This window comes from Nuphar pumila, chromosome 15 (assembly GCF_984573655.1).
Source record: "Nuphar pumila chromosome 15, dmNupPumi1.hap1.1, whole genome shotgun sequence".
Lineage (NCBI taxonomy): Eukaryota > Viridiplantae > Streptophyta > Magnoliopsida > Nymphaeales > Nymphaeaceae > Nuphar > Nuphar pumila.
The window spans coordinates 68837093-68863177 of record NC_143263.1 but is presented as its reverse complement, the minus strand read 5'-3'; the positions used below and the strand labels follow the sequence as shown (position 1 = coordinate 68863177).

The following is a 26085-nucleotide window of genomic DNA, read 5'->3' as shown; positions in this document are numbered from 1 at the left end:
GGCCTGATACTAGTTATGACATTTGCCATGGCCTAAAAATGAAAAGAATTTGCTGCATTGAAAGGAATGCAAGCATCTTGGAACCATGTCCCAACTGTGATATTCGCCTGCTCGACTAAATGTTAAGGAGCAATAGCAGTACAAATGTCGGGTTGCGCCCCAAGGGCAGTCTTAGGAGAAAAAAAGCTCCTAATAGAGCTTCTAGCTCTACGTCCTCTCGAAGAACTCCTTCCTCCTCTTCTTTTTGTGTCCACAACACTACTACTACTAGCACCAACCACACCTTTTTCTACCGCTTTAGAACTTCCTACTTTTGATGTTATGCTAAGAGTTGTAGTATCATGAGTAGGGAGCTCATCTTTGTCCTCCGAAGGCTACATACCCATTTTTGCCCCACTCATCTTTTTTTTGTCTTTTTTCTCTCAAACCAGTGAGTAATTATTGATATTGTCATTTCACAGCATTCAACAAATTCCTTGATGCGCAGGTTGCAACATTGAGATGTGTCCCGACTAAATGATGCTTCAACCAAGAGATATCACCCAAAAAAATAGTATGACAATAGTTACACTCGATTTTCAATTGGTTTTTACTCATTACTCGAGTGCCTCATTGTCATGCTAGACCATTTAATATCATTTTCCCCCAAAAAAGCTCAATAAGAAGTAAAGAATAGGTTTTTTTACCTTAACCCACTTGAGTAGAAAAATGGTGGAAATGCACTCTTACTTGAACAAACCGCAAAAGCCTTCTCCCTTGCGTACAGATCGGCCCCCAAATCGCTCTCATGACTCTTAGGGTACAAAAATAACTCTCTAATAGCTTCTACACAAATGAGGGAATTGTCCCTTAAGAGGGTTTTAAAACTTAAAAGTAGAAAATTAAGATTCAGCCCTTTTTTAAGTGTGATAGACCCTATATCGTACGGTGCGATACAATACAAGGTTGTATCGTATAATACATACATATGATACAAATACAAATATTTTTCATAGTAACGATACATATCATATTGTATCGTACAGATACTTGCAACATTGATATATATATATATATATATACATACAAATGTATATGCATTTTAACACTCCCCCTCAAACTTATGGTGTGATCACCAAAAGTTTGCCAAGAAGGAAGAAAAATCACAGTAAAGGAAGGGCTTTAGTGAAGAAATATGTGATCTGATATTCAGATGGTACATATGGCAAATCAGTAGTCCCCTTTAAATGCTCTTCTTGAATGTAATGGCAGTCCATCTCGATATGCTTGGTTCGTTCATAGAATGTATGATTATTGTCAATGTATATGGTGCTCTTGTTGTCACAACACAACTTTGAAGGTTTTGAAGCATCAACTCCCATATCTTTAAGCAAGGACTGCAACCACACAACCTCAATTACTGTCCTAGCCATCGCTCTATATTCAGCTTCCGTGGAGGATAAGAATACCTTCTGTTGCTTTTACACTGCCACGATATAAGAGAATCACCTAGAAATACACAAAAACCAGTAGTTGAGTGTGAGTTATTGGGATTTTCGCCCCAATCCGAATCAGCATAAGCAATAAAATTTAAAGACGAGGAGGAAGACAAGAAAAAACTTTTTGGATATAGTATTCTTTATTTATCAGACTATCTGCAATATAACACTCATATGGACAGAAGTTGACGCGTGCTAAATTGACTTATAGCATGAACTACATGTGTAATATCTGGTCCACTGATGGACAAGTAAGTTAATGATTTAATAAGTTGTTTGTAGATATGCACAACGATCCGAACTGACTTGGGCTCGGCCTAGTTAAGCTCGGACTGAAGCTCGTCCGTGCCTTTAAATGAGCCGAGCTTGTACAAGGTTGTGACACTAGGATGAGCAAACGAGCCGAGCTTGATCGGCCTACTAAGCTCGAGTGGGCTCGATTATTGTATATGTAGTAATAATATAAAATATATGTATATTATATATATTTTTGTTCACATTTACCCTTTAAAGTTTAGTCTAGGGTTTTTTTTTCATTTTTTCTTTTTGAACTCCCCCTTGGCCCACGCTCCTTCGTCCCCTTCTCCTTCCTTTCCACCACACGCCCACTCACATCTTGGCTTCTCCTTCCTCATGGCCTCGCCACTAGCTGCCCACTATAGTTGGCCTCATCCCCTTCTTCCTCAGGGTTGCTCGCTAGTCGTGATTTATCTCTATGAGAATTTCTCGTAGGTTTGGGTTTCTCATCTTTGTGTTGTGATTTTTCATTGATGTGCATGGATTTTGTCTTGTCTCATCTCAAAGTGCTCATAAGTTGATTAATTGCTAGATATTTGATTATTTTGTGCTTCTATGTCTCTTTTTTTCTCTTTTTCCCCTTTTTTGTGAGAAGGCTTCCCATGTCTGATCCAGAAATTGATTGCTACAAGGCAGGTCTAACGGTATATCACTCAGCCTAGTCGAGCTTTTTAATGTTGTGCATAGCATGCACAATGAACTAAGTTGACCCAAGCTCAGCCCGTAGCTCTGAACGAGCTTATGAACTGGGTCAAGCTCAGCTCGATACTTGGCACGAACCAAGCCTAAATGCTAGTGGTTCAGGCTCAGGCCGAGCTCAAGCTGAGCCTGTATATCCGATTTTTTGGGCGAGCCAAACTTGTACATGCCAAGATTGGCTCGAGCTCGGCTCATGTGTATCCTTAGTTGTATGTACTGTGTTGGATCGTCCAGTAGAATCCTATCTTCAGTTGTCATCTTGTTATTAGCTAGTTTTGGTGTGTCAATATGTTTATTATCTGTGATTCCCGAACGTGCAACAATATGAGCTGTAAATTTCATCTGAGACAAAATGTATCTTCTTGGTGAATAAGCTACTTCAATACCTAAGAAATATCTCAAAAAAACATGATCAGTTATATCAAAAGTTTTATTAAGCATAAACTTAATTTCTTCAACCCCTTTCTTATCACCCCCAGTGATGATCATATCATCGACATATAGGAGTAGTATAACAAACGTGAAACTTGTAGATTTTACAAAAAGTGCAGTGTCAATATTATGAGATATTATGAGGGATCTTCACCACGATTCAAGCTGCACAGAAAATGGAGAAAAAAAAAGGAGAGAGAGAGAGAGATGCACGATGGTTGAAAGAGAGAGAGATGCACGATGGCTGGGGCGGCTGAAAAGTAAAACACACCTCCAAGCCCTAATATTTTATATTAAAAACACTTTTACAATGGAGACTAAAATATCATATCACAACAACCATATTACAAAAATGCCATTAATGAAAAACACGTCAATAGCATAGTTAAAATAAAGTATGGGTCTGGATCTGGATCCAGATCCATACGCATGTTCTATTTTAACACCCTCCCTCAAGTTGTATATGGTTTTGGAGCATGTACAACTTGCTCTTCAATAGCCAAAATTGACGTCCTGTTAACCCTTTGGTAAACAAGTCTGCCACTTGATCTTTTGTTCGAATATGACTTAGTTCTATCTCTTTCATCTCGACTTTCTGCCGTATAAAGTGTTGATCAATCTCAATGTGCTTCGTTCTGCTATGTTGAATAGGGTTAAATACAATATTGATTGTGCTTTGATTGTCGCATAGAAGAAATGATCAAATAATTGTCTCCCCAAGATCACTCAATAAGTGTCTAATCCATGTAACTTCTGTTGTACCTGCAACCATCGACCTGTATTCTGCCTCTGTACTCGATCGTGCCACTGCCTTTTGTTTTCTACTGCTTCAAGACACTAAATTGTGTCTAATGTATACACAATATCCAGAGATAGATCGTCTCTCATCTGGATCCCCTGTCCAATCTGCATCTGTATAAGTGATGAGTTCATGTCCTTTATGTAGGTTATCGTTATTGCGATAAACAAGTCTGACTCCTATAGTTCCTTTTAAATAGCATAGAATATGCTTCACAACTTTCATATGACCTTCCTTTGGAGCATGCATAAACTGGGATACCTGATTGACAGCATAAACTATATCAGGTCTGGTAAAAGTCAAATACTGCAGCATTCCTAAAAGACTTCTATACATTATAGGGTTGACGCAAAGATGGTCATCTTCAGAACTCAGCCTTTGATGTAATACACTCGGAGTGTTGACTGGTTTGCAATTCGTCATCCCGGTTCTTTCTAGAAGATCAAGAGTGTACTTCTATTGCATGAGTGTCAATGTATTTTTTTGTCTGTCAAACTCCACACCAAGGAAGTACCTCAACTCCCCTAAATCTTTCATCTTGAAAGTTTTCATCAAAAACCGCTTCACTTCTTGCACATGATTATCTGAACTCCCAGTGATCACAATATCATCAACATATATAAGGAGTGTAACGATATCTATCTTATGGTAAATAAAGAGCGAGTGGTCCAGAGAACATCTTCTAAAACTATAGCTTTGAATTTGCATGGAGAAACTTTCAAACCAATAGCGAAACGCCTGTTTCAATCCATATAGAGATTCCCTGAGCTTGCACACCCAGGCAGTAGGATCCTTCTCGGCATACCCAGGAGGTTGCTCCATATATACTTCCTCTTTTAAAACCCCATGCAAGAATGCATTTTTAACATCCATCTGGCTAAGCTTCCATCCTCAGTCGACTGCTAAGGATATAATGACGTAAATTGTGCCCATTTTGACTACTAGACTAAATGTTTCATCGTAATCTTCACCATATTGCTGCGTGAATCCCCGAGCAACAAGTCGTGCCTTATATCTGTCAATACTTCCTTCAAGTTTATATTTTATTTTATAAACCCATTTTGAGCCGACTATATTCTTTTCTTCTGGCCGGGGCACTATTTCCCAAGTCTCACACTCATGAAGAGCCTCTATTTCTTTATTCATAGCCTCAATCCAATGACAGGTTTGAATAGCTTGATTAAAACCAATGGGTTCATTCCGCTTTGTGAGCTGAGACATAAACAATTGAAAATCAAAAGAAAAAGTCTCATAACTCACCCATCCCTAAATAGGATGCCTGATGCGTGACGACCTTCGAGCCAGATCACTAGAGACGATTTCCACATCCCTCGACCCTGTATTTTTGTCCCTTCTAGTGTAGATCTGTCCAGAAAAGCGTTCAACTGGAAGTGGCTCAACTGAAGATGGCTCGACATGCATCTGTGAGTCACCCAACTCCCTACTTGAATTGAAGGAAGGACTAGTCGTCTGACATGTCTCTCTGGTGTTGGCAAAAAGATTTGCGCTCATCCATGGATCATATACCTCTACTTGTCGAGATGACAACTGTTCAGAGTCATCGATCTGAAAATTTTGCTCATAAAAAACATTTCTGGAGGTCCTAATAAGTTTTGTAGTAGAGTCATAACATCGATAGCCTTTGTATTCATCTGCATACCCAACAAATCTGCACTTAGCGGTCTTGTCCTGAAACTTATTTCGCAAAGATGAATTAATATGTACATAACGTATATAACCAAAAGCAAGCAGCTCATCATAAGAAGGATGTTGCCCAAACAAAGTATAATAAGGAGATTTCTGACCCAGAAGCGCCATAGGAAGACGATTTATGACATGAACAAATGTGTCCAAAGCTTCTGTCCAGAGACTAATGGGCACATTGCTGCCATGTAACATGCTCATTGCACTTTCGTCAATATGCATGTGTTTTCTCTCTACAACCCCATTTTGTTGAGGGGTATGTGGGCAAGAAACCTGTCGACTTATTCCTTTATCCCGAAGAAAGGCAATAAACTCGTTCGGCGAATACTCTCCTCCACCATCACATTGTAAATGCACAATATCACAAGAAAATTTTGCTTTGACCATTGAATGGAACTCCCAAAATATTTGGAAAACTTCATGCTTATGCTTCAAGAAATATATCCAAGTATAGCGGGAATAAGAATCAATAAATATAATATAGTAACGACTGCCAGAGAGAGAAGGAATAGGGGCGAGTCCCCAAACATCGGAACAAGCAATCTCAAATGGCTTTGAAGCTCTTTTATTAATAATATGAAAAGGAAGAACATGAGTTTTGCAGAGTTCGCAAGCAGAACATTTTTTATTCTCTAAAAGAGAACATAAACTAGACTCTGGAAAAAGACCATGAGATACAAGATTTTCAATAAAACCCCGACTACAATGTCCCAAGCGACTGTGCCAGATATCAGACTTATTATAATGAGATGAATAAAAAACTTTCAATGGACTGAAGGACAAAGACTCTGAAGACGAAGATGCTGAAGAATGCTTGGATGGCTCCAACTGAAGAACTGGAACTGAGGGAATCTCCTTAAAGATGTACATGTTTCCTCATCGCTCTCCCTCAGCGAACGTCTCCTTCATTCGTAGATCCTTAACATAAACATAGGAGAGAGTAAATTCGACTGAAGAATTCATATCGTCAACAAGTTTAGACACAAAAACAATGTTTTTTTTAATATTAGGAGCAAGAAGGACATTGGACAAGTGAAGTGAAGACTTTGACATAGGAATATGTGCACTACCAATATGACTAATGGAGTAATAAGTTTCATCTCCCGTAACTATACTACTTTTTTCAAGATAAGGCAATAAGTGAGATAACTTACCCGCATTACCCGTGACATGTGTGGCAGCACCGGAATCAACATACCATTCCCCTTGTTCATTTTGCTTGATCGTTATCTGTGACAAGGCTGATAACAAAAGTTGTTGTACATCGGCTGATGACGCTTTTGTGTCCACAGTAGTAGCTGACTTATTCTCGTTTTTGTTTATTTTTCCTTTGTTCTGTGGATTAAACCAACAATCAGCTTTCACATGTCCTCTTTTATTACATAAGAAACAAGTGGGCACTCTCCTCTGATTCCCTGCATTAAAGGCACCCAAAATATTAGGTTTAGGCAAGATACTACGTCCTCCCTACCCAAAACGTCCTCGACCTCTGCCTCCTTGATTCCATCCATTCCCTCATCCAAAACCTACAAAAGTGTCCATGGCCAAAACTGAATGAAAACGAGCTGATTCATTTATGTCCGCCCTTTGTTTCATAATCATCTCATGCTGGAGAAGTTTCGCCTGAAGATCGTCAAAATTGGGCAAGTGGGGAAGGCATGAAAAAGTTGTGGTAAACATGTCAAAATCAAGGCTCAATCCATTAAGAAGTTGTACTTTATCTTTATCTAAAAAAGCACTCCCAATAACAGCCAATTGGTCAGTAATACTCTTCATGCGGCCTATGTATTCCATAACTATCATTGAGCCTTTCTTCAAACTTTGAAACTCATTTTTCAAGTACATAACTCAAGCTTCTGATATCTGAGAGTATGTCTGAAAGAGCTTACTCCATAGATCTGCCGCAGTGCAATCATCTGAAAGAGTAGCCAACACTTCTTGAGAGAGTGTTGATGTAATATAAGCAACCAAAGATTGATCCTGCTTTCTCCAAGTTGTATACTCTGAATTTTCAACAGATTTGGTAATTGTGTCACCCTTCTCATTCTTGGTTTCCTGCAAAATAAACCATGGTGGTACGGGAACCGAACCATCCAAATGTTCATCGAGATCCTGACTCTGTATAAACGGAAGTATTTGTCTCTTCCATGTCAAGAAATTAGAATGAGTAAGTTTTTCTGTAACAAGCTGATTTAAGAAATTTGCAGAGGGACCAGAAGGCGAGAATGAATCCATAACAATGAAACAATAAATAAGCAAACAAGGCAAGTCAAAGCAAATTGATTTGAGATCACTTAATCAATCAGCAGAGCATTAATAAAACATAGACTTGCGCAACCAATACCTTATAAAAATGATTTTTTTTTTACAGTCTGCCTATAGACGTTGCGCAGAGAAGCACAAAACTGATTTTACTACTGATTGAAAAAGAGAAAAGAGTTGCAAGAAATCGTCAAGAAATAGATATTGCCCAGAAAATGCTACTGTTCAGGTCATTGTAGATGGGGTTCAAATCGGTATTGCCCAGAACCCCCAAAAGTCAGGCACAGAAATTAGCTGCAAGAAATGCACTTGTTGTTCTGAAGGAGAAAGAGAAGGAATGCAGGGAAAAGAGTGACGATGGGAATAAGAAAAATGGTGTTCAGACATTCACAAGACAGACTCTCAATAACATATGCCTAAGGAGACAGTGGCCTATGCCTCAATACAGATGTATAAATGAAGGTGGTCCGGCCCATGCACAGATGAGAGATGTATGCCAATAAAACTTGAGAAACGCACAAAGCTAACAAGGTCAGAATACATAATTTTTTTAGGAACCTTAAAAACGCACGACAGAAATTTTAGGAATGTTGGCACAACAGAGATTTTGACAGAGATTTAAGAAAAGGACTCACAGAAATTTTAGGACTCAGAGAAATTTTACTGACAAAGATTTAAGGGAAAAATGGCAGAAATCAAAGGTTTTGATTTCTCAAATAGAAGGACCTTCTTCAGATCTCATTGAGCATTCCTCAGGTAGAGTCCCGCAACCCAACTCTGATACCATATGAGATATTGTGAGGGATCTTCACCACGGTTCAAGCTGCACAGAAAATGGAGAAAAAAAAGGAGAGAGAGAGAGATGCACGATGGCTGAAAGAGAGAGAGATGCACGATGGCTAGGGCGGCTGAAAAGTAAAACACACCTCCAAGCCCTAATCTTTTATATTAAAAACACTTTTACAATGGAGACTAAAATATCATATCACAACAACCATATTAAAAAAATGCCATTAATGAAAAACACGTCAATAGCATAGTTAAAATAGTGTATGGGTCTGGATCTAGATTCAGATCCATACGCATGCTCTATTTTAACAAATATAACATGATCTAAAACCGAGATCCAACATAGTTCTAATAAACCTATCCTTAGTTGTCAAAATCGCTAGTCGGAGCCTAAGAGGAAAACCCTTAAAAGGATTGGTCGGGGCCTAGGCAAGACCAAAAAAATAAAACATCAAGAAAAACATAAATATTATAATAAATAGTTAAATGTAGTAAAAAAATATGATTGTAACTATTAATAAAGCACGTAATTCAGTGTAACATATTGCAAAATTCATAAAATTGCATAACATTAGACATAAAACAGTTATATTTTCTGTTTTTGTCTTTTATTAGTTTGGTAAGGGAATTATGGTCCTTTGGACCATATAGACGTTGGGGCTTCCCTAACATTCAGTTATATTGTCCCTTCTTTGGCCCTCTCTTGTGTATAAAAGGAACCTTTTGTCCCTATTTTCACTAATGCTTTTCTAAGCATTCTATCTCAATTAAAGATATATTATTTTTATATTTGTGTTCTTTTGTATGCCCATTGATAGCTTTTGTGATCTTTTGTATTTGCCATTGATTGACTTGTGTATTGTCCCTTTGTGGACTTGTGCTTGTGCACTCTCTTTTGATAATTGTATGCCCTTGGTGGCTCTTTTGTATTCCTCTTGCTTTCATTACACAAAGGGCCAAGAGCTAGCCATTGGGTGTACCCAACGGCTAGTCAACTAGTTGTTGGCTCACAACGGCTAGCTCAACAACCAAAAATCAGATAGAGCAAAAACAAAAAAAAGGAAGAAATAAAAAAACAAAAAAGGTACAAGATATATTATATATATAATATATACATGTATATACTAGATAGTATATATATATATATATATACATATACAAATGTATATGCATTTTAACAGTTTCTAGGCATAGCAAACCTGGCATATCGCTAAGGTGAAGCTAGTGGATGCAATTCTATTAGCTTTTGATGCAGAGCAGGCCCAGAACATCCCAGACACCCAGATCTAACAGCACGCAGAGTTCGTCTCAGGTCCGGGTCCGGACCTGAGACCTGGATCCAGCCAAAGCCCTTTAAATAACCCAACTTAGGGTTGCGTGCGGGAGCTATTGGAAAAATACAAAGTCCTGTTATCTTTGCAGCCACACACCTTTGTTCTTTTTACTGTTCCTTTATTTCTTCTGTTTGGTTTTCTTTGATCAGTCTGAACACCTTTTGTTATTGTCTGTCAGTCTTTGTTTTTTTATTATTCCTCTGTCACGTTCAGCCTTCTACAACAGCTTTTACATTAATGTTCTTTGTTTTCTGTTGCAGCAATTTTCCCTTCAGCAACTTTCGTTTATTTGCTAGCTTTTTTTTTATTCCCTTTGTTTGCATTGTTCTTTATTTTGTTTCACGTCTACTCATTCTTTTTCTGCTCCTCTGTTTCACCGTTTGTTAACTAGAGTTCTATTGCAATAAAGAAAGTAAAAGAAAGGCAACACCATCGTTTGTGGTGGGTTTTTTTTTCCTGTTTTCTCTTGTTATTACTGCATCGCACGACCGTGTGGGTCGTGCCTTGGTTCTCAGTAATCAGCAGTTAGGTGCGGCAGAGTAGATCCTCCCCACTGCATCAAGAGTCAACCCTCCCTCACTGCATCAAAATGGTATCAGAGCCCAACCCCTCCTCCTTCGTCAACGGCATGACACAAGAAGCGAGGAACAGTTCTATGAGCGGAAAGGCGCGAGAGAAGATCATGAAGCGGCTACTCAACAAGTTGACAGAGATGCAGGAAGATATGCTATGCCTAGAAAAGGAGGTAGCCGGTCTGTCGAAGCGCATGGATGGGGTCGAAGCACGGATGGATGCGCATGAATCCAAGGTGAATGTGCATGTAGTGCAATTGAATCAGTTAGGTGTGCGCGCGATTAACCCTGTTGATACTACCGTCGTCGATCCGACCCCGGTGACGCTCCAACACACGGTGCAACGAGAAGGCGTTGAGGAGGCCCTTCACAGGGATGCGGGTCACAACAACCTCTCGCAACTGGTTCTTAAAGAGGGCCAAATTATTCAGGCAGGGAAGTATGACAATCTTCTACAAGATGGAACTGATTTTGATGCCTTAGTTTCTGCACACCATGAAGCAATTAAATCTCTAGATATTCCAGAATCTGCTGGAACTGAACCTGTTGAAACAACACCGGATGAGGATCTAGTTAACCAAGATTGTCAGTCTACACCAAGCAATATTGATTCTTTGCAAAGACAAAATCCAGAGAATGACCTCTCTAATAATAAAGCGATCAAGGAAAAAAATAAGGCAAAACGTATGAGGAAGAAGCAGCTTGTTCAGGAAGAGGAAAGAGAGAGAGAGGAAAAATTAGCCTAAAAGTGTGCTTGTCATATATGAATGGAGCGTATAAAGGTGCATTGATACCTTTGATCAGCCTTGCCCAAACCGAGTTTCAAGTGCTCCAAATTGCAAGCAATTGGTGGATGGCGACTTTCTTCTTGAGCAAGTTGAAGCAGAAGCATAACTATCTCAATGACTTGCCTTCTTTGGACCTAGAATGGTACCAACACCTCCTTTTCTTGAAGCATTATAAAGGCGACATTTCTGAGTTAGGGTTGTATTTCGTAGTCGTAAATAATGAGTGCGGTGAGTAAACTGAAGAGGAGCTCCTTCCAGGTGGACCAGATTTACAACAACTCATACAACCAGATTGGATAGAAATATTCAAGGAGCATGAACTCCAGCTCCTTATTTCAGGATCACTTGATGGTATGGATGTTGATGACTTATGCTCAACTGCACATTATGCTGATGGATATCATGAGGATCATCCTGACATTGAGATGTTTCGGGAAGGCCTAAGGGGCTTCTCATCAGAGCACCAAAAGAAATTTTTGAAGAGTGTTACAAGATGCTCTCGTGGACCCCTTCCTGGATTCAAGTATTTGGAACCAAGATCATATATACAAAGGGCCGCTACTGAAGATGTATATGCTTACTGTGGAGAAGATCAGTTGTCGGAGCCGACTTCTTCCCAATCTGGGGAGAATGATGCAGAGCACGCCCAGAACATCCCAGGTGCCCAGATCCAACAACACGCAGAGTTCGTCTCAGGTCCGGGTCCGGACCCGAGACCCGAATCCAGCCAAAGCCCTTTAAATGACCCAACTTAAGGTTGCGTGCGGGAGCTATTGGAAAAATACAAAGTCCTGTTATCTTTGCAGCCACACACCTTTGTTCTTTTTACTGTTCCTTTATTTCTTCTGTTTGGTTTTCTTTGATCAGTCTGAACACCTTTTGTTATTGTCTGTCAGTCTTTGTTTTTTTATTATTCCTCTGTCACGTTCAGCCTTCTACAACAGCTTTTACATTAATGTTCTTTGTTTTCTGTTGCAGCAGTTTTCGTTTATTTGCTATCTTTTTTTTATTTCCCTTTGTTTGCACTGTTCTTTATTTTGTTTCACGTCTATTCATTCATTTTCTGCTCCTCTGTTTCATCGTTTGTTAACTGGAGTTCTATTGCAATAAATAAAGTAAAAGAAAGGCAGCACCATCGTTTGTGGTGGTTTTTTTTTTTTCCTGTTTCTTCTTGTTATTACTGCATCGCAGACCGTGTGGGTCGTGCCTTGGTTCTCAGTAATCAGTAGTCAGGTGCGGCAGAGTAGATCCTCCCCACTGCATCAAGAGTCGACCCTCCCTCACTGCATCAGCTTTACATGTGAGACTGGAGGTAGTTTTAGGTGAATCGCCTCGAGGCTTTAGCCAGTTTTTCTAGTAAATTCATTTGGGAAATTAATGATTTTGCATTATGAATATAAGAACTCCTAGAATAATGAGTTCAATCCTTTTCAATGTCTTCCATGTCCCTACTATGTTTTCCTGTAAGTATTCCATATTATGGCCCTATAAGCATCTGTAAGTACTTCCAGCAAAATCATGTTTTCCAACACACGTGCAGCGTCTTGCTATTTCTGATCTCATGTATCCTCTTCTTCTCTTGTTTCAGATGTGCAGAACTGTTGAACAATATTTTACCTCATATTCTGCATCTAGATGCATATTTGGCATTTATCTTATTGTAAGCTTTACAGCCTCATTTTGTCTTCCATTATGTAATGATACTCAAATATCTATTCAAACATGTGCAGGGTTGGGTACACTATAAAACATAAACTTTTCTTTGGTCTTATCCTATTTCTTTTACAAGTTCTCATATATATATATATATATATGTATATATATATAACTCAGCAATGCACATCTTCTTAATCTAAAGTTTATTGTGTAGGCTCGTGCAACTCCAGGGCATACCTCAGGCTGTGTAACATATGTAACAGGGGACGGGCCTGATCAGCCTAAACCTAGGATGGCTTTTACAGGTGATGCTCTTCTAATACGAGGCTGTGGAAGAACAGATTTTCAGGTACCATATTAACTTTTGCATCAAAGATCACAAATAAAAGTTTTTGTTCTCCTTGGACGAATTGTTTTGTTTCTTTTATTGAACCATTTCAAAATGCTTTAGAATATGGAACTGTCTAGACCTGTATGGCAGGATTCAGAAATCTCAATCTCAGAGTTGGTTAGTAAACTCATATCAACAAGTTTGGAAAGTAGGAAAATGGTTCATTTTCATATAAAAATCAATGTTTCTCATATAACAAGAAGTTCAATTCAAACATGGAATCTATTATCCCAAGTCAATGGAAAAATAGATCTCGGTCAAAGATATTTTTATGGGATTTGAAGTCACACCTCACCCCATGTGACTTCAAATTCTCCCATAAAAGTTGTTCTCACCTATAATGTGTGCCTGTTCTCTCTCTCTCTCTCAATAAAAATTACCAAAATCAACCTAATCCAATCTATACAGAATGACCTTGTTTTAGATTTGATATTGGATCAAATATTTATTAATTTAAATACATCTAGTTTTGCAGTTAATGCATCTAGATGCAGATTTTATCATGGACTATAACTGAACTAATAGCATTTGGTCCAAGATATTTTGACATGAAATTAATTCAATTTTAAAAAACGGCTGTCTTCAACTTATTATTGCATAAAATAAGCATGAGAAACTGAACCATATCTCAATTCATATAGGTAAAAACAAAAGTAAGAAACTAATACATAGGATTGTAAATGATGTGTTTCATTTTCATAAAATGTATATGTATATATAATATATTTTAGTTCAAGAAATCTATATTAACAATGAAGCTGTCCGGAAAACTATCTGGCGAGCTCCAAGCCTAAAAATGCTGAGAGTACTGGTCCAAATGGATTGGATACAGGCCAAAAAAAGATTAAAAACAATCTCTTACATGGAAAAATGCAACCTGATCAAATCAAAGATGGTGGGAAGGAGGCCACTTTCAGGTGAGATTGGGCCTCTTTCCCACTTGGGGTGAAATGAACACCCAAGCAGGAAACACCCTTTGGGGCTCGCACATTGAATGGTGGAGTGCCATTATCCCATCAAAGTAGAGTTGCATACACGCACCCCCCCCCCCCCCCTGCCACTTTCATGGCAAAGCATGTTTTGCCATGGTGGTGTCAAACAAACGCTCTGAGGCCTGTGACTCATTTCCCAGGGAATCAGGCAGTCAACTTTCTCAATAATTTCAGAATCATGAGATCTTAATCTCATGTTTGCATTAGCTTGAGAAGGTGGCAATTGGGTGTTGAACTTTCACAACTTACCTAAGAAAGTTGCCAGTTTCTCAAGTAAGTAAACATGCCCTAAGTGTCCAAGCTATGTTACATGGACACTTCTCCCAGGCTGAAGTGTTGGTGTCGGATACTTTCCGACACCGACACTCCTGGACATGGTGCCGACACATTTTTAAAATCAGAAGTGTCCAAAATTTTGGACACGTGTGTCGAGTGTTCGACACCTTAAAATGTGTTTGCACACGCCGTGTCCAGTGAGTGACCATGTGGGTGTCCTGTTTCATACATCATGGACATGGGTGTCCAATTTTGTGGACACTTGTTAAACAAGGAACTGTTGAGTATATGTTTTTGTTGCTCTACATTTTGCCTTAGAAGTGTGGTTGTTGATTTGTTTGTGTACTTACAATCTTACATGTATATGTTACGTCATTAACATTTGTGTAAGTCAGACTCATCAAGGATCAGATTACAAATGAGAATGGAAGTACATTTTATATTTTATGGTTTTGTCTGCATAATTCTTTAAATCTCTTTTTTTTTTGTTTTATATATATATAGCCGTGTCCAAGTGTCTAGTTTTTTAGGACCCGCCGTGTCCGACACCGACACCTGTGTCAGTGTCCAAGTAACCTAGTGTCCAACTGTCCATGGACTTTTCTCTTGAGACAAATTCACCCCTGCGACTTCTCTTCCCATGAAATTATATATGGTAAATAGCATAGGGTCATTTTCTATATGACGAAGGAAGACTGCTATATTTCATCCAGTTAAAAAATCAGTTAAAAAGTACAAGATTCTGACTGATATGCTGTCTGTGACCTTCAAAAATGAAGCTCTCATGACTTCACCAGGGCATGTCGCATTTTCTGTTTTACTCATGAATTAGGCATGTCTATTTTTTTTTTTGAGAAAAAGAGTAGCATTTCATTACCGACCAATCAAACAACACAAGACCGATGAGGAATTGACTTGCAGTGAGAGGGAAAGATTAATATTACAAAAGATAGGCTTCAGCCAACCCATATCATTAAATCCCCATCTAGAGCCAACCATATAAAAAACATCAGTCAGAATACAGTTGCACAGAACAATGGGCCTGGAATACTCATCACGAAAGAGAGGTGCATTTAGGTTAACCACCAAACACCCACCAAGATGCAAGTAAACAACTGTGCCAGACAAAAGCCCAACGTTTGTTGTGCAAAAGGTTAACCGGAAGAAGAAGCAGGTAGTGGGCCAAAGGAGGATCATTGACTAGTAGCTGAGGGAGATGCCATGAGGGTTTAAAACTAAAGTGAAAGATAGAACATAATAAAATAATATGTGGGCCAGACTCTTCATGCTGGAGACACATGCAACACCTGCTGGCCAGGCATGACTACTTTTTAGAACTTGCTTTTTTCTTGATGAATTTAAACATCTAAAAAAAAAACTCAAACAAAAGCATAGAGAATGCTTATGAAAGCAAGTTTTAATGCAATAATATTTTATACAAAACAAAGAGTGGAGGTTGATAATGTGTACATGTACACATAATCTCACGACTCATGTATCTTAAAAGTGAATGCTTCTCCAGTAATGTCACTTGAATTCGATTTTTGAGTTGGAATATGCTACTCCTGAAATTGTCCTCCTGCTATAAATAACACAAACACTGACAATATCACAACATTTCTAATGAAATTTTTTGAAATAAGGTGTTTCTCTCAAGTACATTAGTATAATTAAAGATATGTATGAAGGAGTAGTAACCAATGTCCGCACTTGTGGAGGGGTGACAACCAATTTTCCGATAACGGTTGGGTTACATCAAGGATCTGCTTTAAGCCCTTTCCTATTTGCGATAGTGATGGATGAGCTTACGAGATCAATTCAAGAAAATGTACCGTGGTGTATGTTGTTTGCTGATGATATTGTTTTGATTGATGAGTCTAGAGCTGGGGTTAATGCTAAGTTAGAATTATGGAGACAGACATTGGAAGCTAGAGGTTTTAAGTTGAGTAAGAGTAAGACTGAATATATGGAATGTCGGTTTAGTAAGCAACGAAGTAGTGATGGGAGTGTAGTGAAGCTTGGTGAGCAAGATATACCGGTGAATGATTATTTCAAATATTTGGGATCCATCATTCAAAAGTATGGAGAAATTGATGGAGATGTAAATCATAGGATAAAGGTTGGGTGGATGAAATGGAAAAGTGCTACTGGAGTGCTGTGCGATCGTAGAATGCCATTGCGGTTGAAGGGAAAGTTTTATAGGACGACTATTAGACCCGCTTTACTTTATGGTACGGAATGTTGGGCTGCCAAGAGACATCATATTCAAAAAATGAGTGTAGTTGAGATGCGGATGCTTAGATGGATGTGTGGAAATACAATAAAAGATAAGATTCGGAACGAAGAGATACGTAAGAAGGTAGGTGTTGCACCCATTGAAAATAAGATGCGAGAGAATCGTTTACGGTGGTTTGGACATATTCGGCGAAGGCCTAATGATGCTCCAGTTAGAAGGTTGGAGAAATGGGAAAATATATTAGTTAAAAGAGGTCGGGGTAGGCCTAGGAAGACTTGGATGGAGATGATAGGAAAGGATATGAATGCTTTGAACCTCACCGAGGACATGGCGTTGGATAGAAATGATTGGAGGAAAAGGATTCATGTGGAAGACCCAAAATGAATTTCTTTTTTGGTTCATATCGCTGACCCCAATTGTTTTGGGATGAAGGCGTAGTTGTTGTTGTTGTTGAAAGAAAAACAAAAAATATTACAATGTTATAATAGTGCCAGTGTGTCACTGACTTTGAGAAATCAAAATAATAGACAAGGATATTACTAATATACTTATAGAACTTGGAAAATCTGCAAAACTCATTTTCTCAATTTTTTTTTCTATCTATATATTCCTAGTTTTTCCTCCAAAAAAGTTTGGCAACCTTTGTGAATCTGCTGAAATTACCAAGACAGCATTGTGCTGTGGGCCTTCTTTTTTAACTTTTGACTCTAGGTATATCATGTATGGTCAAAACAGTGTTCAGAATTATCAGAATTGTTTCTTTTTTGGTCGGATTAGATTCAATATGCACTACTATCCTTTGGATGGCCCGTATTCAAGAAAATACAATCAAAATAGTGACTATGTAAGGGGGTGACCTTCGTTTGTACAACTAAATGTATCCTAAGGTAGATAAAGTCATTTTGCATATTTTTTATGGCACTCTGATTCTTTCCCGTGCTCTCTGATAAATATTTGACTATTATTTTTTTATCTTTCTTTTTCTTCAACTTTTTACCTTTTAAAAAACACAAGTTTACATTGGAGACTGGCATAGCTGGTATGTTGCATGTACAAGTTTTAATTATTTCTCTTATGCCTATTAATGAGATAGCAGCCCCCTCAGTTCATGACATCCCATTGTTGAGATTTAAGCAGAACAGGTTTATTGATCTAGAACTTGAGGGAGTCTTAGATTCAGCTGGACAGAGATTGACAAGTAATGACGAGAATATTTAGTAGTCTAATTATTCCAAATGGTATTTCAAAATATTACAGGGATTATTCTCCATGAATTCATAAAATGAAGCACTTATTTTAGATAGTCATTCATTGGGCTGAGAATCTGAGTACAGTCAGTGCAATCAGCGTTCTTCCATGCTCATAGCACACTCCCCTATTTTACCTATGCATCCTGGAACAGGGCTCACAAACGTGCATTTACCTGTTTCATCCAGCTGCTTCGTTTGAATAGGTTATACAGAAGGGTGGGTCAGTTATATACTCTTATGTTTGTTCCTTCAAACCTTTTGACATGTATTGCCTCCTTGAACTGTAGATCAGATCCAGCAGACAAGAAACTCCCTTCCACTATGCAGCTGATTCATTGGACTCAGGTGCTAAGGAATTCATGTCAAACTTTTTCACCAAACATTACATTGCTATACACAATATTGAATAATGCCTTTGTTAAGAATTTGATTGGATTTCTAATGCCAAGTTGAAGACTCAGGAAGAACTGTTTGGGCATCAGATGCCATATTCTTCTTGACGAACTGACCTTATGCTTATGACATCATTCAGAAGATGAAGTTAATATTTCAACTTAACTGTGGGTCAACAAAAGCGATAAAAATTTAGGTATCAACTCCGACTACAAGCTAAATTTGCTCCATTTGTTAACCATAGATCGTCTCTGGAAACTGTATAAATCCCAGTTTCCAATAGCTAGAGAGTGAGGCTATTGGGCAAACTTCAGGGGTTACAGACGACCCTAAGAAGTGGCTGAAACCAATAACAATGAAACTACATGTTCATTGTTTTGTATGACATGGAAATAAAAGAGCATTGTATCATTGTGGTACTTACTGAGCCGTCTTGACTTCGTTTCAGAACTTATGATGCCCATATTTTACCCTTTTTTTTGTCACTGACAATTAATCCAAGCCTCATGTGCTTTGATTCAGTGGCCCTCTCAACATTGACTGAACTTGAGAAACGATTCTTGTCCATTGTAGTTTCCATTTTTTGAAGAGTAATTTGCATTTTGTTTTGCTTTGTCCAATCTTCTCTTCTGTGTGCAGGAAGGAAACTCAAGTCAACTTTACAAATCCGTGTACTCTCAGGCAAGTGCATCATCTGGTCATTAGATGCATTCCCTTTTTGTGCTACTTTTGATTTGTTATCATATCAGCTGCAGTCCTCACTTTGAAGTCATTGTGTATTCAGATTTTCTCATTGCCAAAGAACACATTGATCTATCCTGCTCATGACTACAAAGGCTTCACTGTAAGACATGTTCTATGAGTAAAAGTAGTTCCTTGCATTATTCTCAGTTACCTGTGTATGAATTATTCAAATTTAAACTTTCAGGTTAGCACAGTGGAACAAGAGATTCTCTACAATCCCCGATTGTCAAAAGATGAGGTGAGCTGCAGATCTATGGTTTCGTTTTTAGTTTTCTTTTAACAATGAAGCGTCCCTTTGATTTTTTTGGTGTTAGAATATTTGTTGAAAATAAGGTATTTCTATTATTAAGTTATCTTCCTAGTCAAACAATTAAAATTCTGTGAAACAGGTTGTTGAGTTGCTGACATAACATCCACTTCCTGAAAACAGTAAATAATAAGCATGTGGATAATCTTGGAACTGTCAGTGGTTGTCAATGGAAATTGGTTCTCCTCATAACTTACATATGATTTAGGGAAGTCTACAAATTGAAAAAACCTCTATATTTCATGTCAGTTCTATTAACTGTTCATTCTAGCACCATTGAGACCCAGATATTAACATGACGACGAGCCTATTATTGAATCCTCGAAATCACAATTGGGGCATGGTTTCAATAACAAGAAGTTTAGATTGGATTGGATTTTACGGTTAGTCCCTTATATCCAATAATACATCAGTACAACTGGTCTTTTGTGAAGTAGTTTAAGTTTATTCCTGATGCCTTGGTTGTCCACCTACTGATAGTGGTTATGATCAACTCTTTTTCCATATGGTTTATGAGGATACTCTGTAACCTATGCTCGATATCAAGTACTTACTATTAATTGTATGTTTGTCTATCATTGTTTGTTAATTAACTAAAAATCTATGACATGCTTTAGACTTTGAGTTAGTTGGTAGTCTATAACTTCACACCCATAGCATCTTGTAAAATGTAGTATTATTATACAAATTTTCATGTGTATGTGTGTGTATTCGTATCAATGTGCCCTTCCTTTTACAGATTCCCATGTCATGCCTGCACTTGCATCGGTAAATGTGTGACATATATAGCCGTCACCATTATTTGAAATGGACCTTAACTTGAAAATGATGAAGGGGGAGACTTCTTGTTTGAGTCACCAAAATTGGTCATCATCAGGAACCTTTTTAATTACAACAAAAATGCACGCAAGGGGCGTATGAAGGGTTTAACATGATAACAAATTTTCCCATCATATCCAATGCAATGATATAATACAAAAATAGAATGGAACAAGTAAGCATTCCTCTACATCAGATGTTGTTAATCCTTTTCCGCATCTTCATCTGCATCGAGTGGCACATCTTCCATGTTTGAGTACAACAAATGGCATCCGTGACCAGTTATCAGGCTGATGCAATAAGTTTAACCAGTTGGTATGCCTAATACCATGCAGTATCAGTCGAGTGGTATGATGAAACCACCTGATTCCTCTACATATATGTTGGGTATAACGATATTTCTTGAAACATTTTATGAGGACACGGTTAATCTGGTAGGTGAGACCTGGAGATGTTCCTCTTCTGAGATGACCATTGCTTTTTCCTTTTGTTTTTCAGAACCAATTTACTTCTTGTTTAACTTGTTTGTTTTATCTTGTCTTTGTATCACATTGAGATCATTTTATTTTGTGCTGGTCATTTATGATTACTTGCTCTTCCCTATCGATTTGTCAAAATCTTTTATCCATCAGTGTCCAATGATTATCATGTGTTAACACAGAACTGGTTCTTGCATACGGGTTCCTCCACCCATTACAGGACTTTTTTCATGTGGCAGATATTTTCTCATCATGATGCATAAGAAATTGCTTTTTCTGTTTTATTCTTAGTTTTTTCATGGATGTATTTCTCGATAAAAAAAATCCATGGAAAAGCCAAGAATAAAACAGAAGCAAGTTTTCATGTGTTTCCATGGATGTTGATTTGATTAGCTCATTTTCATCTGCGCAGGAAACATTCAAGGCCATCATGGATAGTAAGTATCGAGTATATAAACTACAGTAGTGTTTACCTTGGTCTAAACTTGATTATCTGATGCATTGTTCAACCAACATCTGCCCATTTACAGGCTTAAAGTTGCCCAAGCCGAAAATGATAGACACCGCGGTGCCAGCAAATATGGTTTGTGGGTTGCAGGATGCCCCAGCAGAGCCATTATCAGTCATTGTGTAGCAACCATAGTCATCTATGTCGATCAAGGTAATTTGTTGGCAAGGATTTTTCTTGGAAATATTTTCTAAAAGTGATTTTTATCGGAAAAATCTTGGAAGCTTTAAAATTTGAAAAAAATTGTAAATACTAATAAGAAAGATAGGAAAATAATAGGTTTTCTGTTCTTTTTCTTGCAAAAATACAAAGAAACAATTAGAAACGTTTTTAAAATATAAAAGAAACAAAAACAGATACAAAAACACATTAAAAATATGTGTTTTGAAAATATCGGTTATATCTGAGGAAAATATCGTCTGACCTTGAAATACCGATAATATCACGATATTTTCAAAATATTGGCGGTGACTATCGTAGCAACCTACTGCTTGAATTCCAGCCAAAGTGTTTCATGTATTGATACGTCAATCGGGTGTTCTAGCTATCTGGTTTTCACTCATGTATTTGGCATCTTTTTTATCAGTCTCTTTTTTTATTCTTGGCTGTAAGAAGAGGTGTTTATGCATGCAGTTGTATATACGATCATTATCACCATAATTTGAGGGAGTGAATGCTAACCCACTCATTCTTCATTTGCTCGTCTCCTAGCTTGTAACAAATATCTCTGATACCTTGAAATATCAAGGTGCTTTCAAAAGCCAATATAATACTGAAGACTCGCCATACTTTCAAAATATTGTTTCTTTTGTAAATATCATGTTTTTATCACGATATTAAAATGATAAAAAGCACTTCTATATCCATTTTTTTTTACATTTTTTTATTTCATTTATGTGGGACACTTTTGTGGCGATTTTCTTACAAAAACAAAAATTGTTGATTTGTCACTAGATTTTACTTGCAAAGAAAATCTTGATGTCGAGATCTGTAAGATTTATCTCAAATCTGGTGTTATTTTCATGCCAGTAAGTTCAGTCGGGATGGTCGTTATAATTCGAAGCTCGTTTAGTTGCAACTCATGGAGATGAAGTACGATCGCATCTCGAGGTCATCATGTTGGGAAAAAGCCCCCTACCAGATAGATATCTCTTAAGCCCCATGTGGCGGAGGGATTCGAACCTGGGCCTTCAGCTTGGCACAGGACCCTGCTTACCACATGGGATGCCACCTCGGTGGTGGTAGCTTATTCCGCGTTAATGTTGATGACTTTTTGAAAACCTTGTTTTAATTTTTTTCATCTACCTCAATAAATGGATTGACTTGGTTAAGGTCCTTAAGGAGGCGAAAATCTATTTTTTTAATAAATCTCATGAAAATTTTGTCCAAATTAAAAAAAAACACAGATATTAAAATATAAATAATATCAAATCGTAAAGAAATTTTTTTGTTACATTAAAATTTTAATAAAAAATGTGGCAATTTCAAAGAAGGTAATATCTTAAAATATTGTGCTTTTTTGGCATTATATCGACTTTTGAAAATGTCAAGATAAAAATGTGGCTTTTTACAAATATCAATAATGTTTGTGACATACAACTTACTGATATTTGTCAAAAATCTAGTGTCGCATATGATAAATTTTTTAGTTTATCATCATTGTCTAATATATTATCATTTATTATGGTTAATAACATGATTGTTTTTTCATTCTTTTCGTCTAAATTTCTATGTACTTTATTTATTTTGTTACTGTTTGACTCTTTTTATTTGTAAATGTAGCCATTTTGCTTGAGAATTTTTCAAAAAAAAAAAAAACTATCTAAAATATTACAAGATTTTCCTTTCCAAGATCTTAAGAACGATATTCACACCTTAGTACTGGAGTTTTCTTGGCAATAGAAAAAGTTGTAATATTTAAAAATGTAGAAAAATATATAAACTTCAGAATGCACATAAAACTATAAACACTAAAAATTGTTCATTATCACGATAACAACGTGATAAATTACACTACTTCAAAAGTATCATAATTTCCTTGTTTATCGAACATAGCTGGCAAAATTGTAATATTTTCAAAATATTGCCAATAATCGTTGGACCCTAGTTCAAACTATCACATACATAGCAGAAAGCTAGAGCAGTCTCAACATCAAATGGCCTCAAATATTTCGAAAGCACCATCCAACGGTTACCCTTGTTTACTTTTTGTTTTATTTTATTTTGGATAATTCAAGGGAAACACACACCCCCACCCCCTCCCCCTCCCAACCCTAATCACCAACAGTACATTGGCTGGCCTACGGTTGGTAAAACCCTTGATGTCCTTGATACTGCTGATGATGTTCTAATTTGAGTCAACAAATTGTCCGAGAGATCTAAATCAACAAGCTAACACTGGATCACAGAGATTTTCTGTGTTTGGTATGGCCCGAGTGATCTAAAAAAATGAATGATATGGACTGCCACAAGCACAAAGACCTTTAAAATCAGTAACAACAGCTTCTTTGACGTGCCAATACTTTCTAACATACAGATTGCTGCGTCAATGCAGAGGCAAAATGCTCTAACATCCCCACCATCCATTCAAGAGATCAACGCGGCTGCCAATGATGATGTCATCAGCACCTTTCTGGTGGGCTCACAAGTTGCACAAGGGGACAGTGCAATTAGATTAATGGAAGGTGGGGATGTTGGAATATTTCTCCAAAAAGTCAAACAGGTTACCTGTAAAAGTCAAATTTAGGGTTACAGTTGTCTAGGTACCGTAGGATAAAGGCTATAAAGAAAATTAAATGATAAAAGACACAATGGATTCAATCCAAATCCAACATAGCTTGTATCCTTAAGGGTTTTGGAAATGGATATGGATTTGGATATATCATTTTGGTTAGAGATTTGAAATTCTAATAAGATTCACTCAAATACTTCAACTATCTTGGATGGCAAGACAAGAGATACAAAGTAATTGTGTGTCAACAAAAAGGACACCTCAGCCTATTGGGTGTCAGCACATGAGTATAGTTGGGTGTCAATGGACTTGACTACATAAATGAAAAGTTGACACATGGATGATTTAGTAATTGTGTGTCAACAAGAATGACACTTCAACCTATTGGGAGCGTATGAGTGAAAACAAATGATGTTTAGATACCTTAGTAGTGGCTACATGAATGAAAAGTTGACACATGGTTGATTTGGTGGCAATACTATGATAAGTTAAAAAAAAATTAAATGGACACATAGTTGATGGGGGTGATTGAAAAACTTATGAGCATGAGACAGTGGAGACTGGTGTGTAGAGAAAGTAGGAGACCTAGAAGCTGACCCATATAAGGAGAAAGCGAGACCCACTAAGGTAAGTTATTATTTATAACTTGAAATTAGAGTTATATTTTGATTTGCAACTTGTAATTGCATTTTAAAGTAAGTTACAATTTACTATTCTTAATTAGACTTGGTTTCAATTTTCTACTTGAAATTAGAGTTATGTTATGATTATTAATTATGCCTTTTAATAATTAAAAATGTTTCTTCTTTATAATGACAGTTATCTTTCTATTTTCTTAATGTCAAATTTATTTGTTATAATTATAAAGTTATGAGTAGATCTTTAAAATCAATATTTCATTATGATTGAAAAAGTCTGTCACCTATGGGTTAAAATAATTTAAAAAATGATTAATATATGTTTATTTCAGATTATTTCATATTAATATATGTTTTTTGTTTTATTGATTGAAAGTATATGTGAACGCATAAAATGGTTTTCATTTTTAAAATGTTTATGAATTTAAGAATGTTCATTCATCTATTGTCCTGTAATTGTATTGAACTGCTGGTTGGTAGAATTGTCCATCAACGAAAACCTCTAATGTTGGGTATTAAATGTTTAGTAACTCAATAAATTGATCATGTGTTTGATAGATCCTTTGATTTAGTTAATGGGATTAAATATTGCTCGTTGAAGTTGTTGGCTTCATGCATTGGTTTCTCTCGAGAATTGAATTGTTACAAGTAGACCCATCATCTCAATGGAATTGGCATTAAATATTTATTGGCTCATTAGTAGCAATGAAAGAATTTTGTTTGACTCCCAAAGCTTTGGTGAGAGTGAATTAGACATGTTTTGACGACTATAAAATTTTAAAGTATTGTTTATACCAATGGTTGTTTTAAAACTGAATTACTCTCTTACAAAACTGTCCCTTTTATATTTTGAAAATGACCAAGTTTTTGAAGGCCAACTATAAGCTTGAGATTTTTGGTACGTGAATAGTAATTTGAAATGGGTATTTCAAGAGAATTGTGCTTTAAATATGAATTACAAAATAACTCAACTTGTGAAAAGGGATTTTCTAAAAGCAGCCTAAGTTTTTAAAGCATTGTTTCCAAGTTGATTGAAATTGCAAACGATTTTTTCACAATAAATTGTTCTCAAAGAAATGCTTTTAATATAAAGTACATTTTTAAAATTGTTATTTCAAAAAGGGGACCTAAAACTCTTACCGAGCAACTCATTACATAGTTATTGTGTTTTTTCAGAATAAAATCGGGTGATAATAGTTGCAAAGTTTTTGGGAAGGACTATCATGGGTTGCTTGGACAAGGACACTGGCGGAAAGGATTGAAGATCTTTTAGTCATTTTATTTTGCTAGCTTTATGTATTGAAGGCTCTTTGTAAATGTCTCAAAAACTGAATTTGACTTGTAAGTGTAGATTTGGTAAATAGAATTGTGCAAATGATTTGTAAATATTCATGTTCTTGCTTTGATAAAGTTTGTTGGGAATCTAAGTCCGAAGATAGTAACGAACAACCCAAGATTTGTTGGTCTTATTCCTAAGACTGGTCATGGGTCAGATTTGGGGACAAGACATT

The 26085-nt window shown here is 37.0% G+C and overlaps 1 protein-coding gene across 1 annotated transcript in view; it reads left to right on the top strand.

Annotated features, from left to right (window-relative positions):
* Positions 1–25869, top strand: part of LOC149815533 (persulfide dioxygenase ETHE1 homolog, mitochondrial-like) — a 30929-nt gene extending 5060 nt beyond the window's left edge. Inside the window, exons 4-10 of the mRNA XM_089990564.1 lie at positions 13025–13159; positions 18988–19029; positions 19133–19192; positions 19277–19330; positions 21110–21134; positions 21228–21358; positions 25751–25869. Of these exons, the coding sequence (XP_089846690.1) occupies positions 13025–13159; positions 18988–19029; positions 19133–19192; positions 19277–19330; positions 21110–21134; positions 21228–21331 (420 nt within the window). The 3' untranslated portion in view covers positions 21332–21358; positions 25751–25869. The remainder of the gene's footprint in view (positions 1–13024; positions 13160–18987; positions 19030–19132; positions 19193–19276; positions 19331–21109; positions 21135–21227; positions 21359–25750) is intronic.
* The last annotated feature ends 216 nt before the right edge of the window (positions 25870–26085 follow it).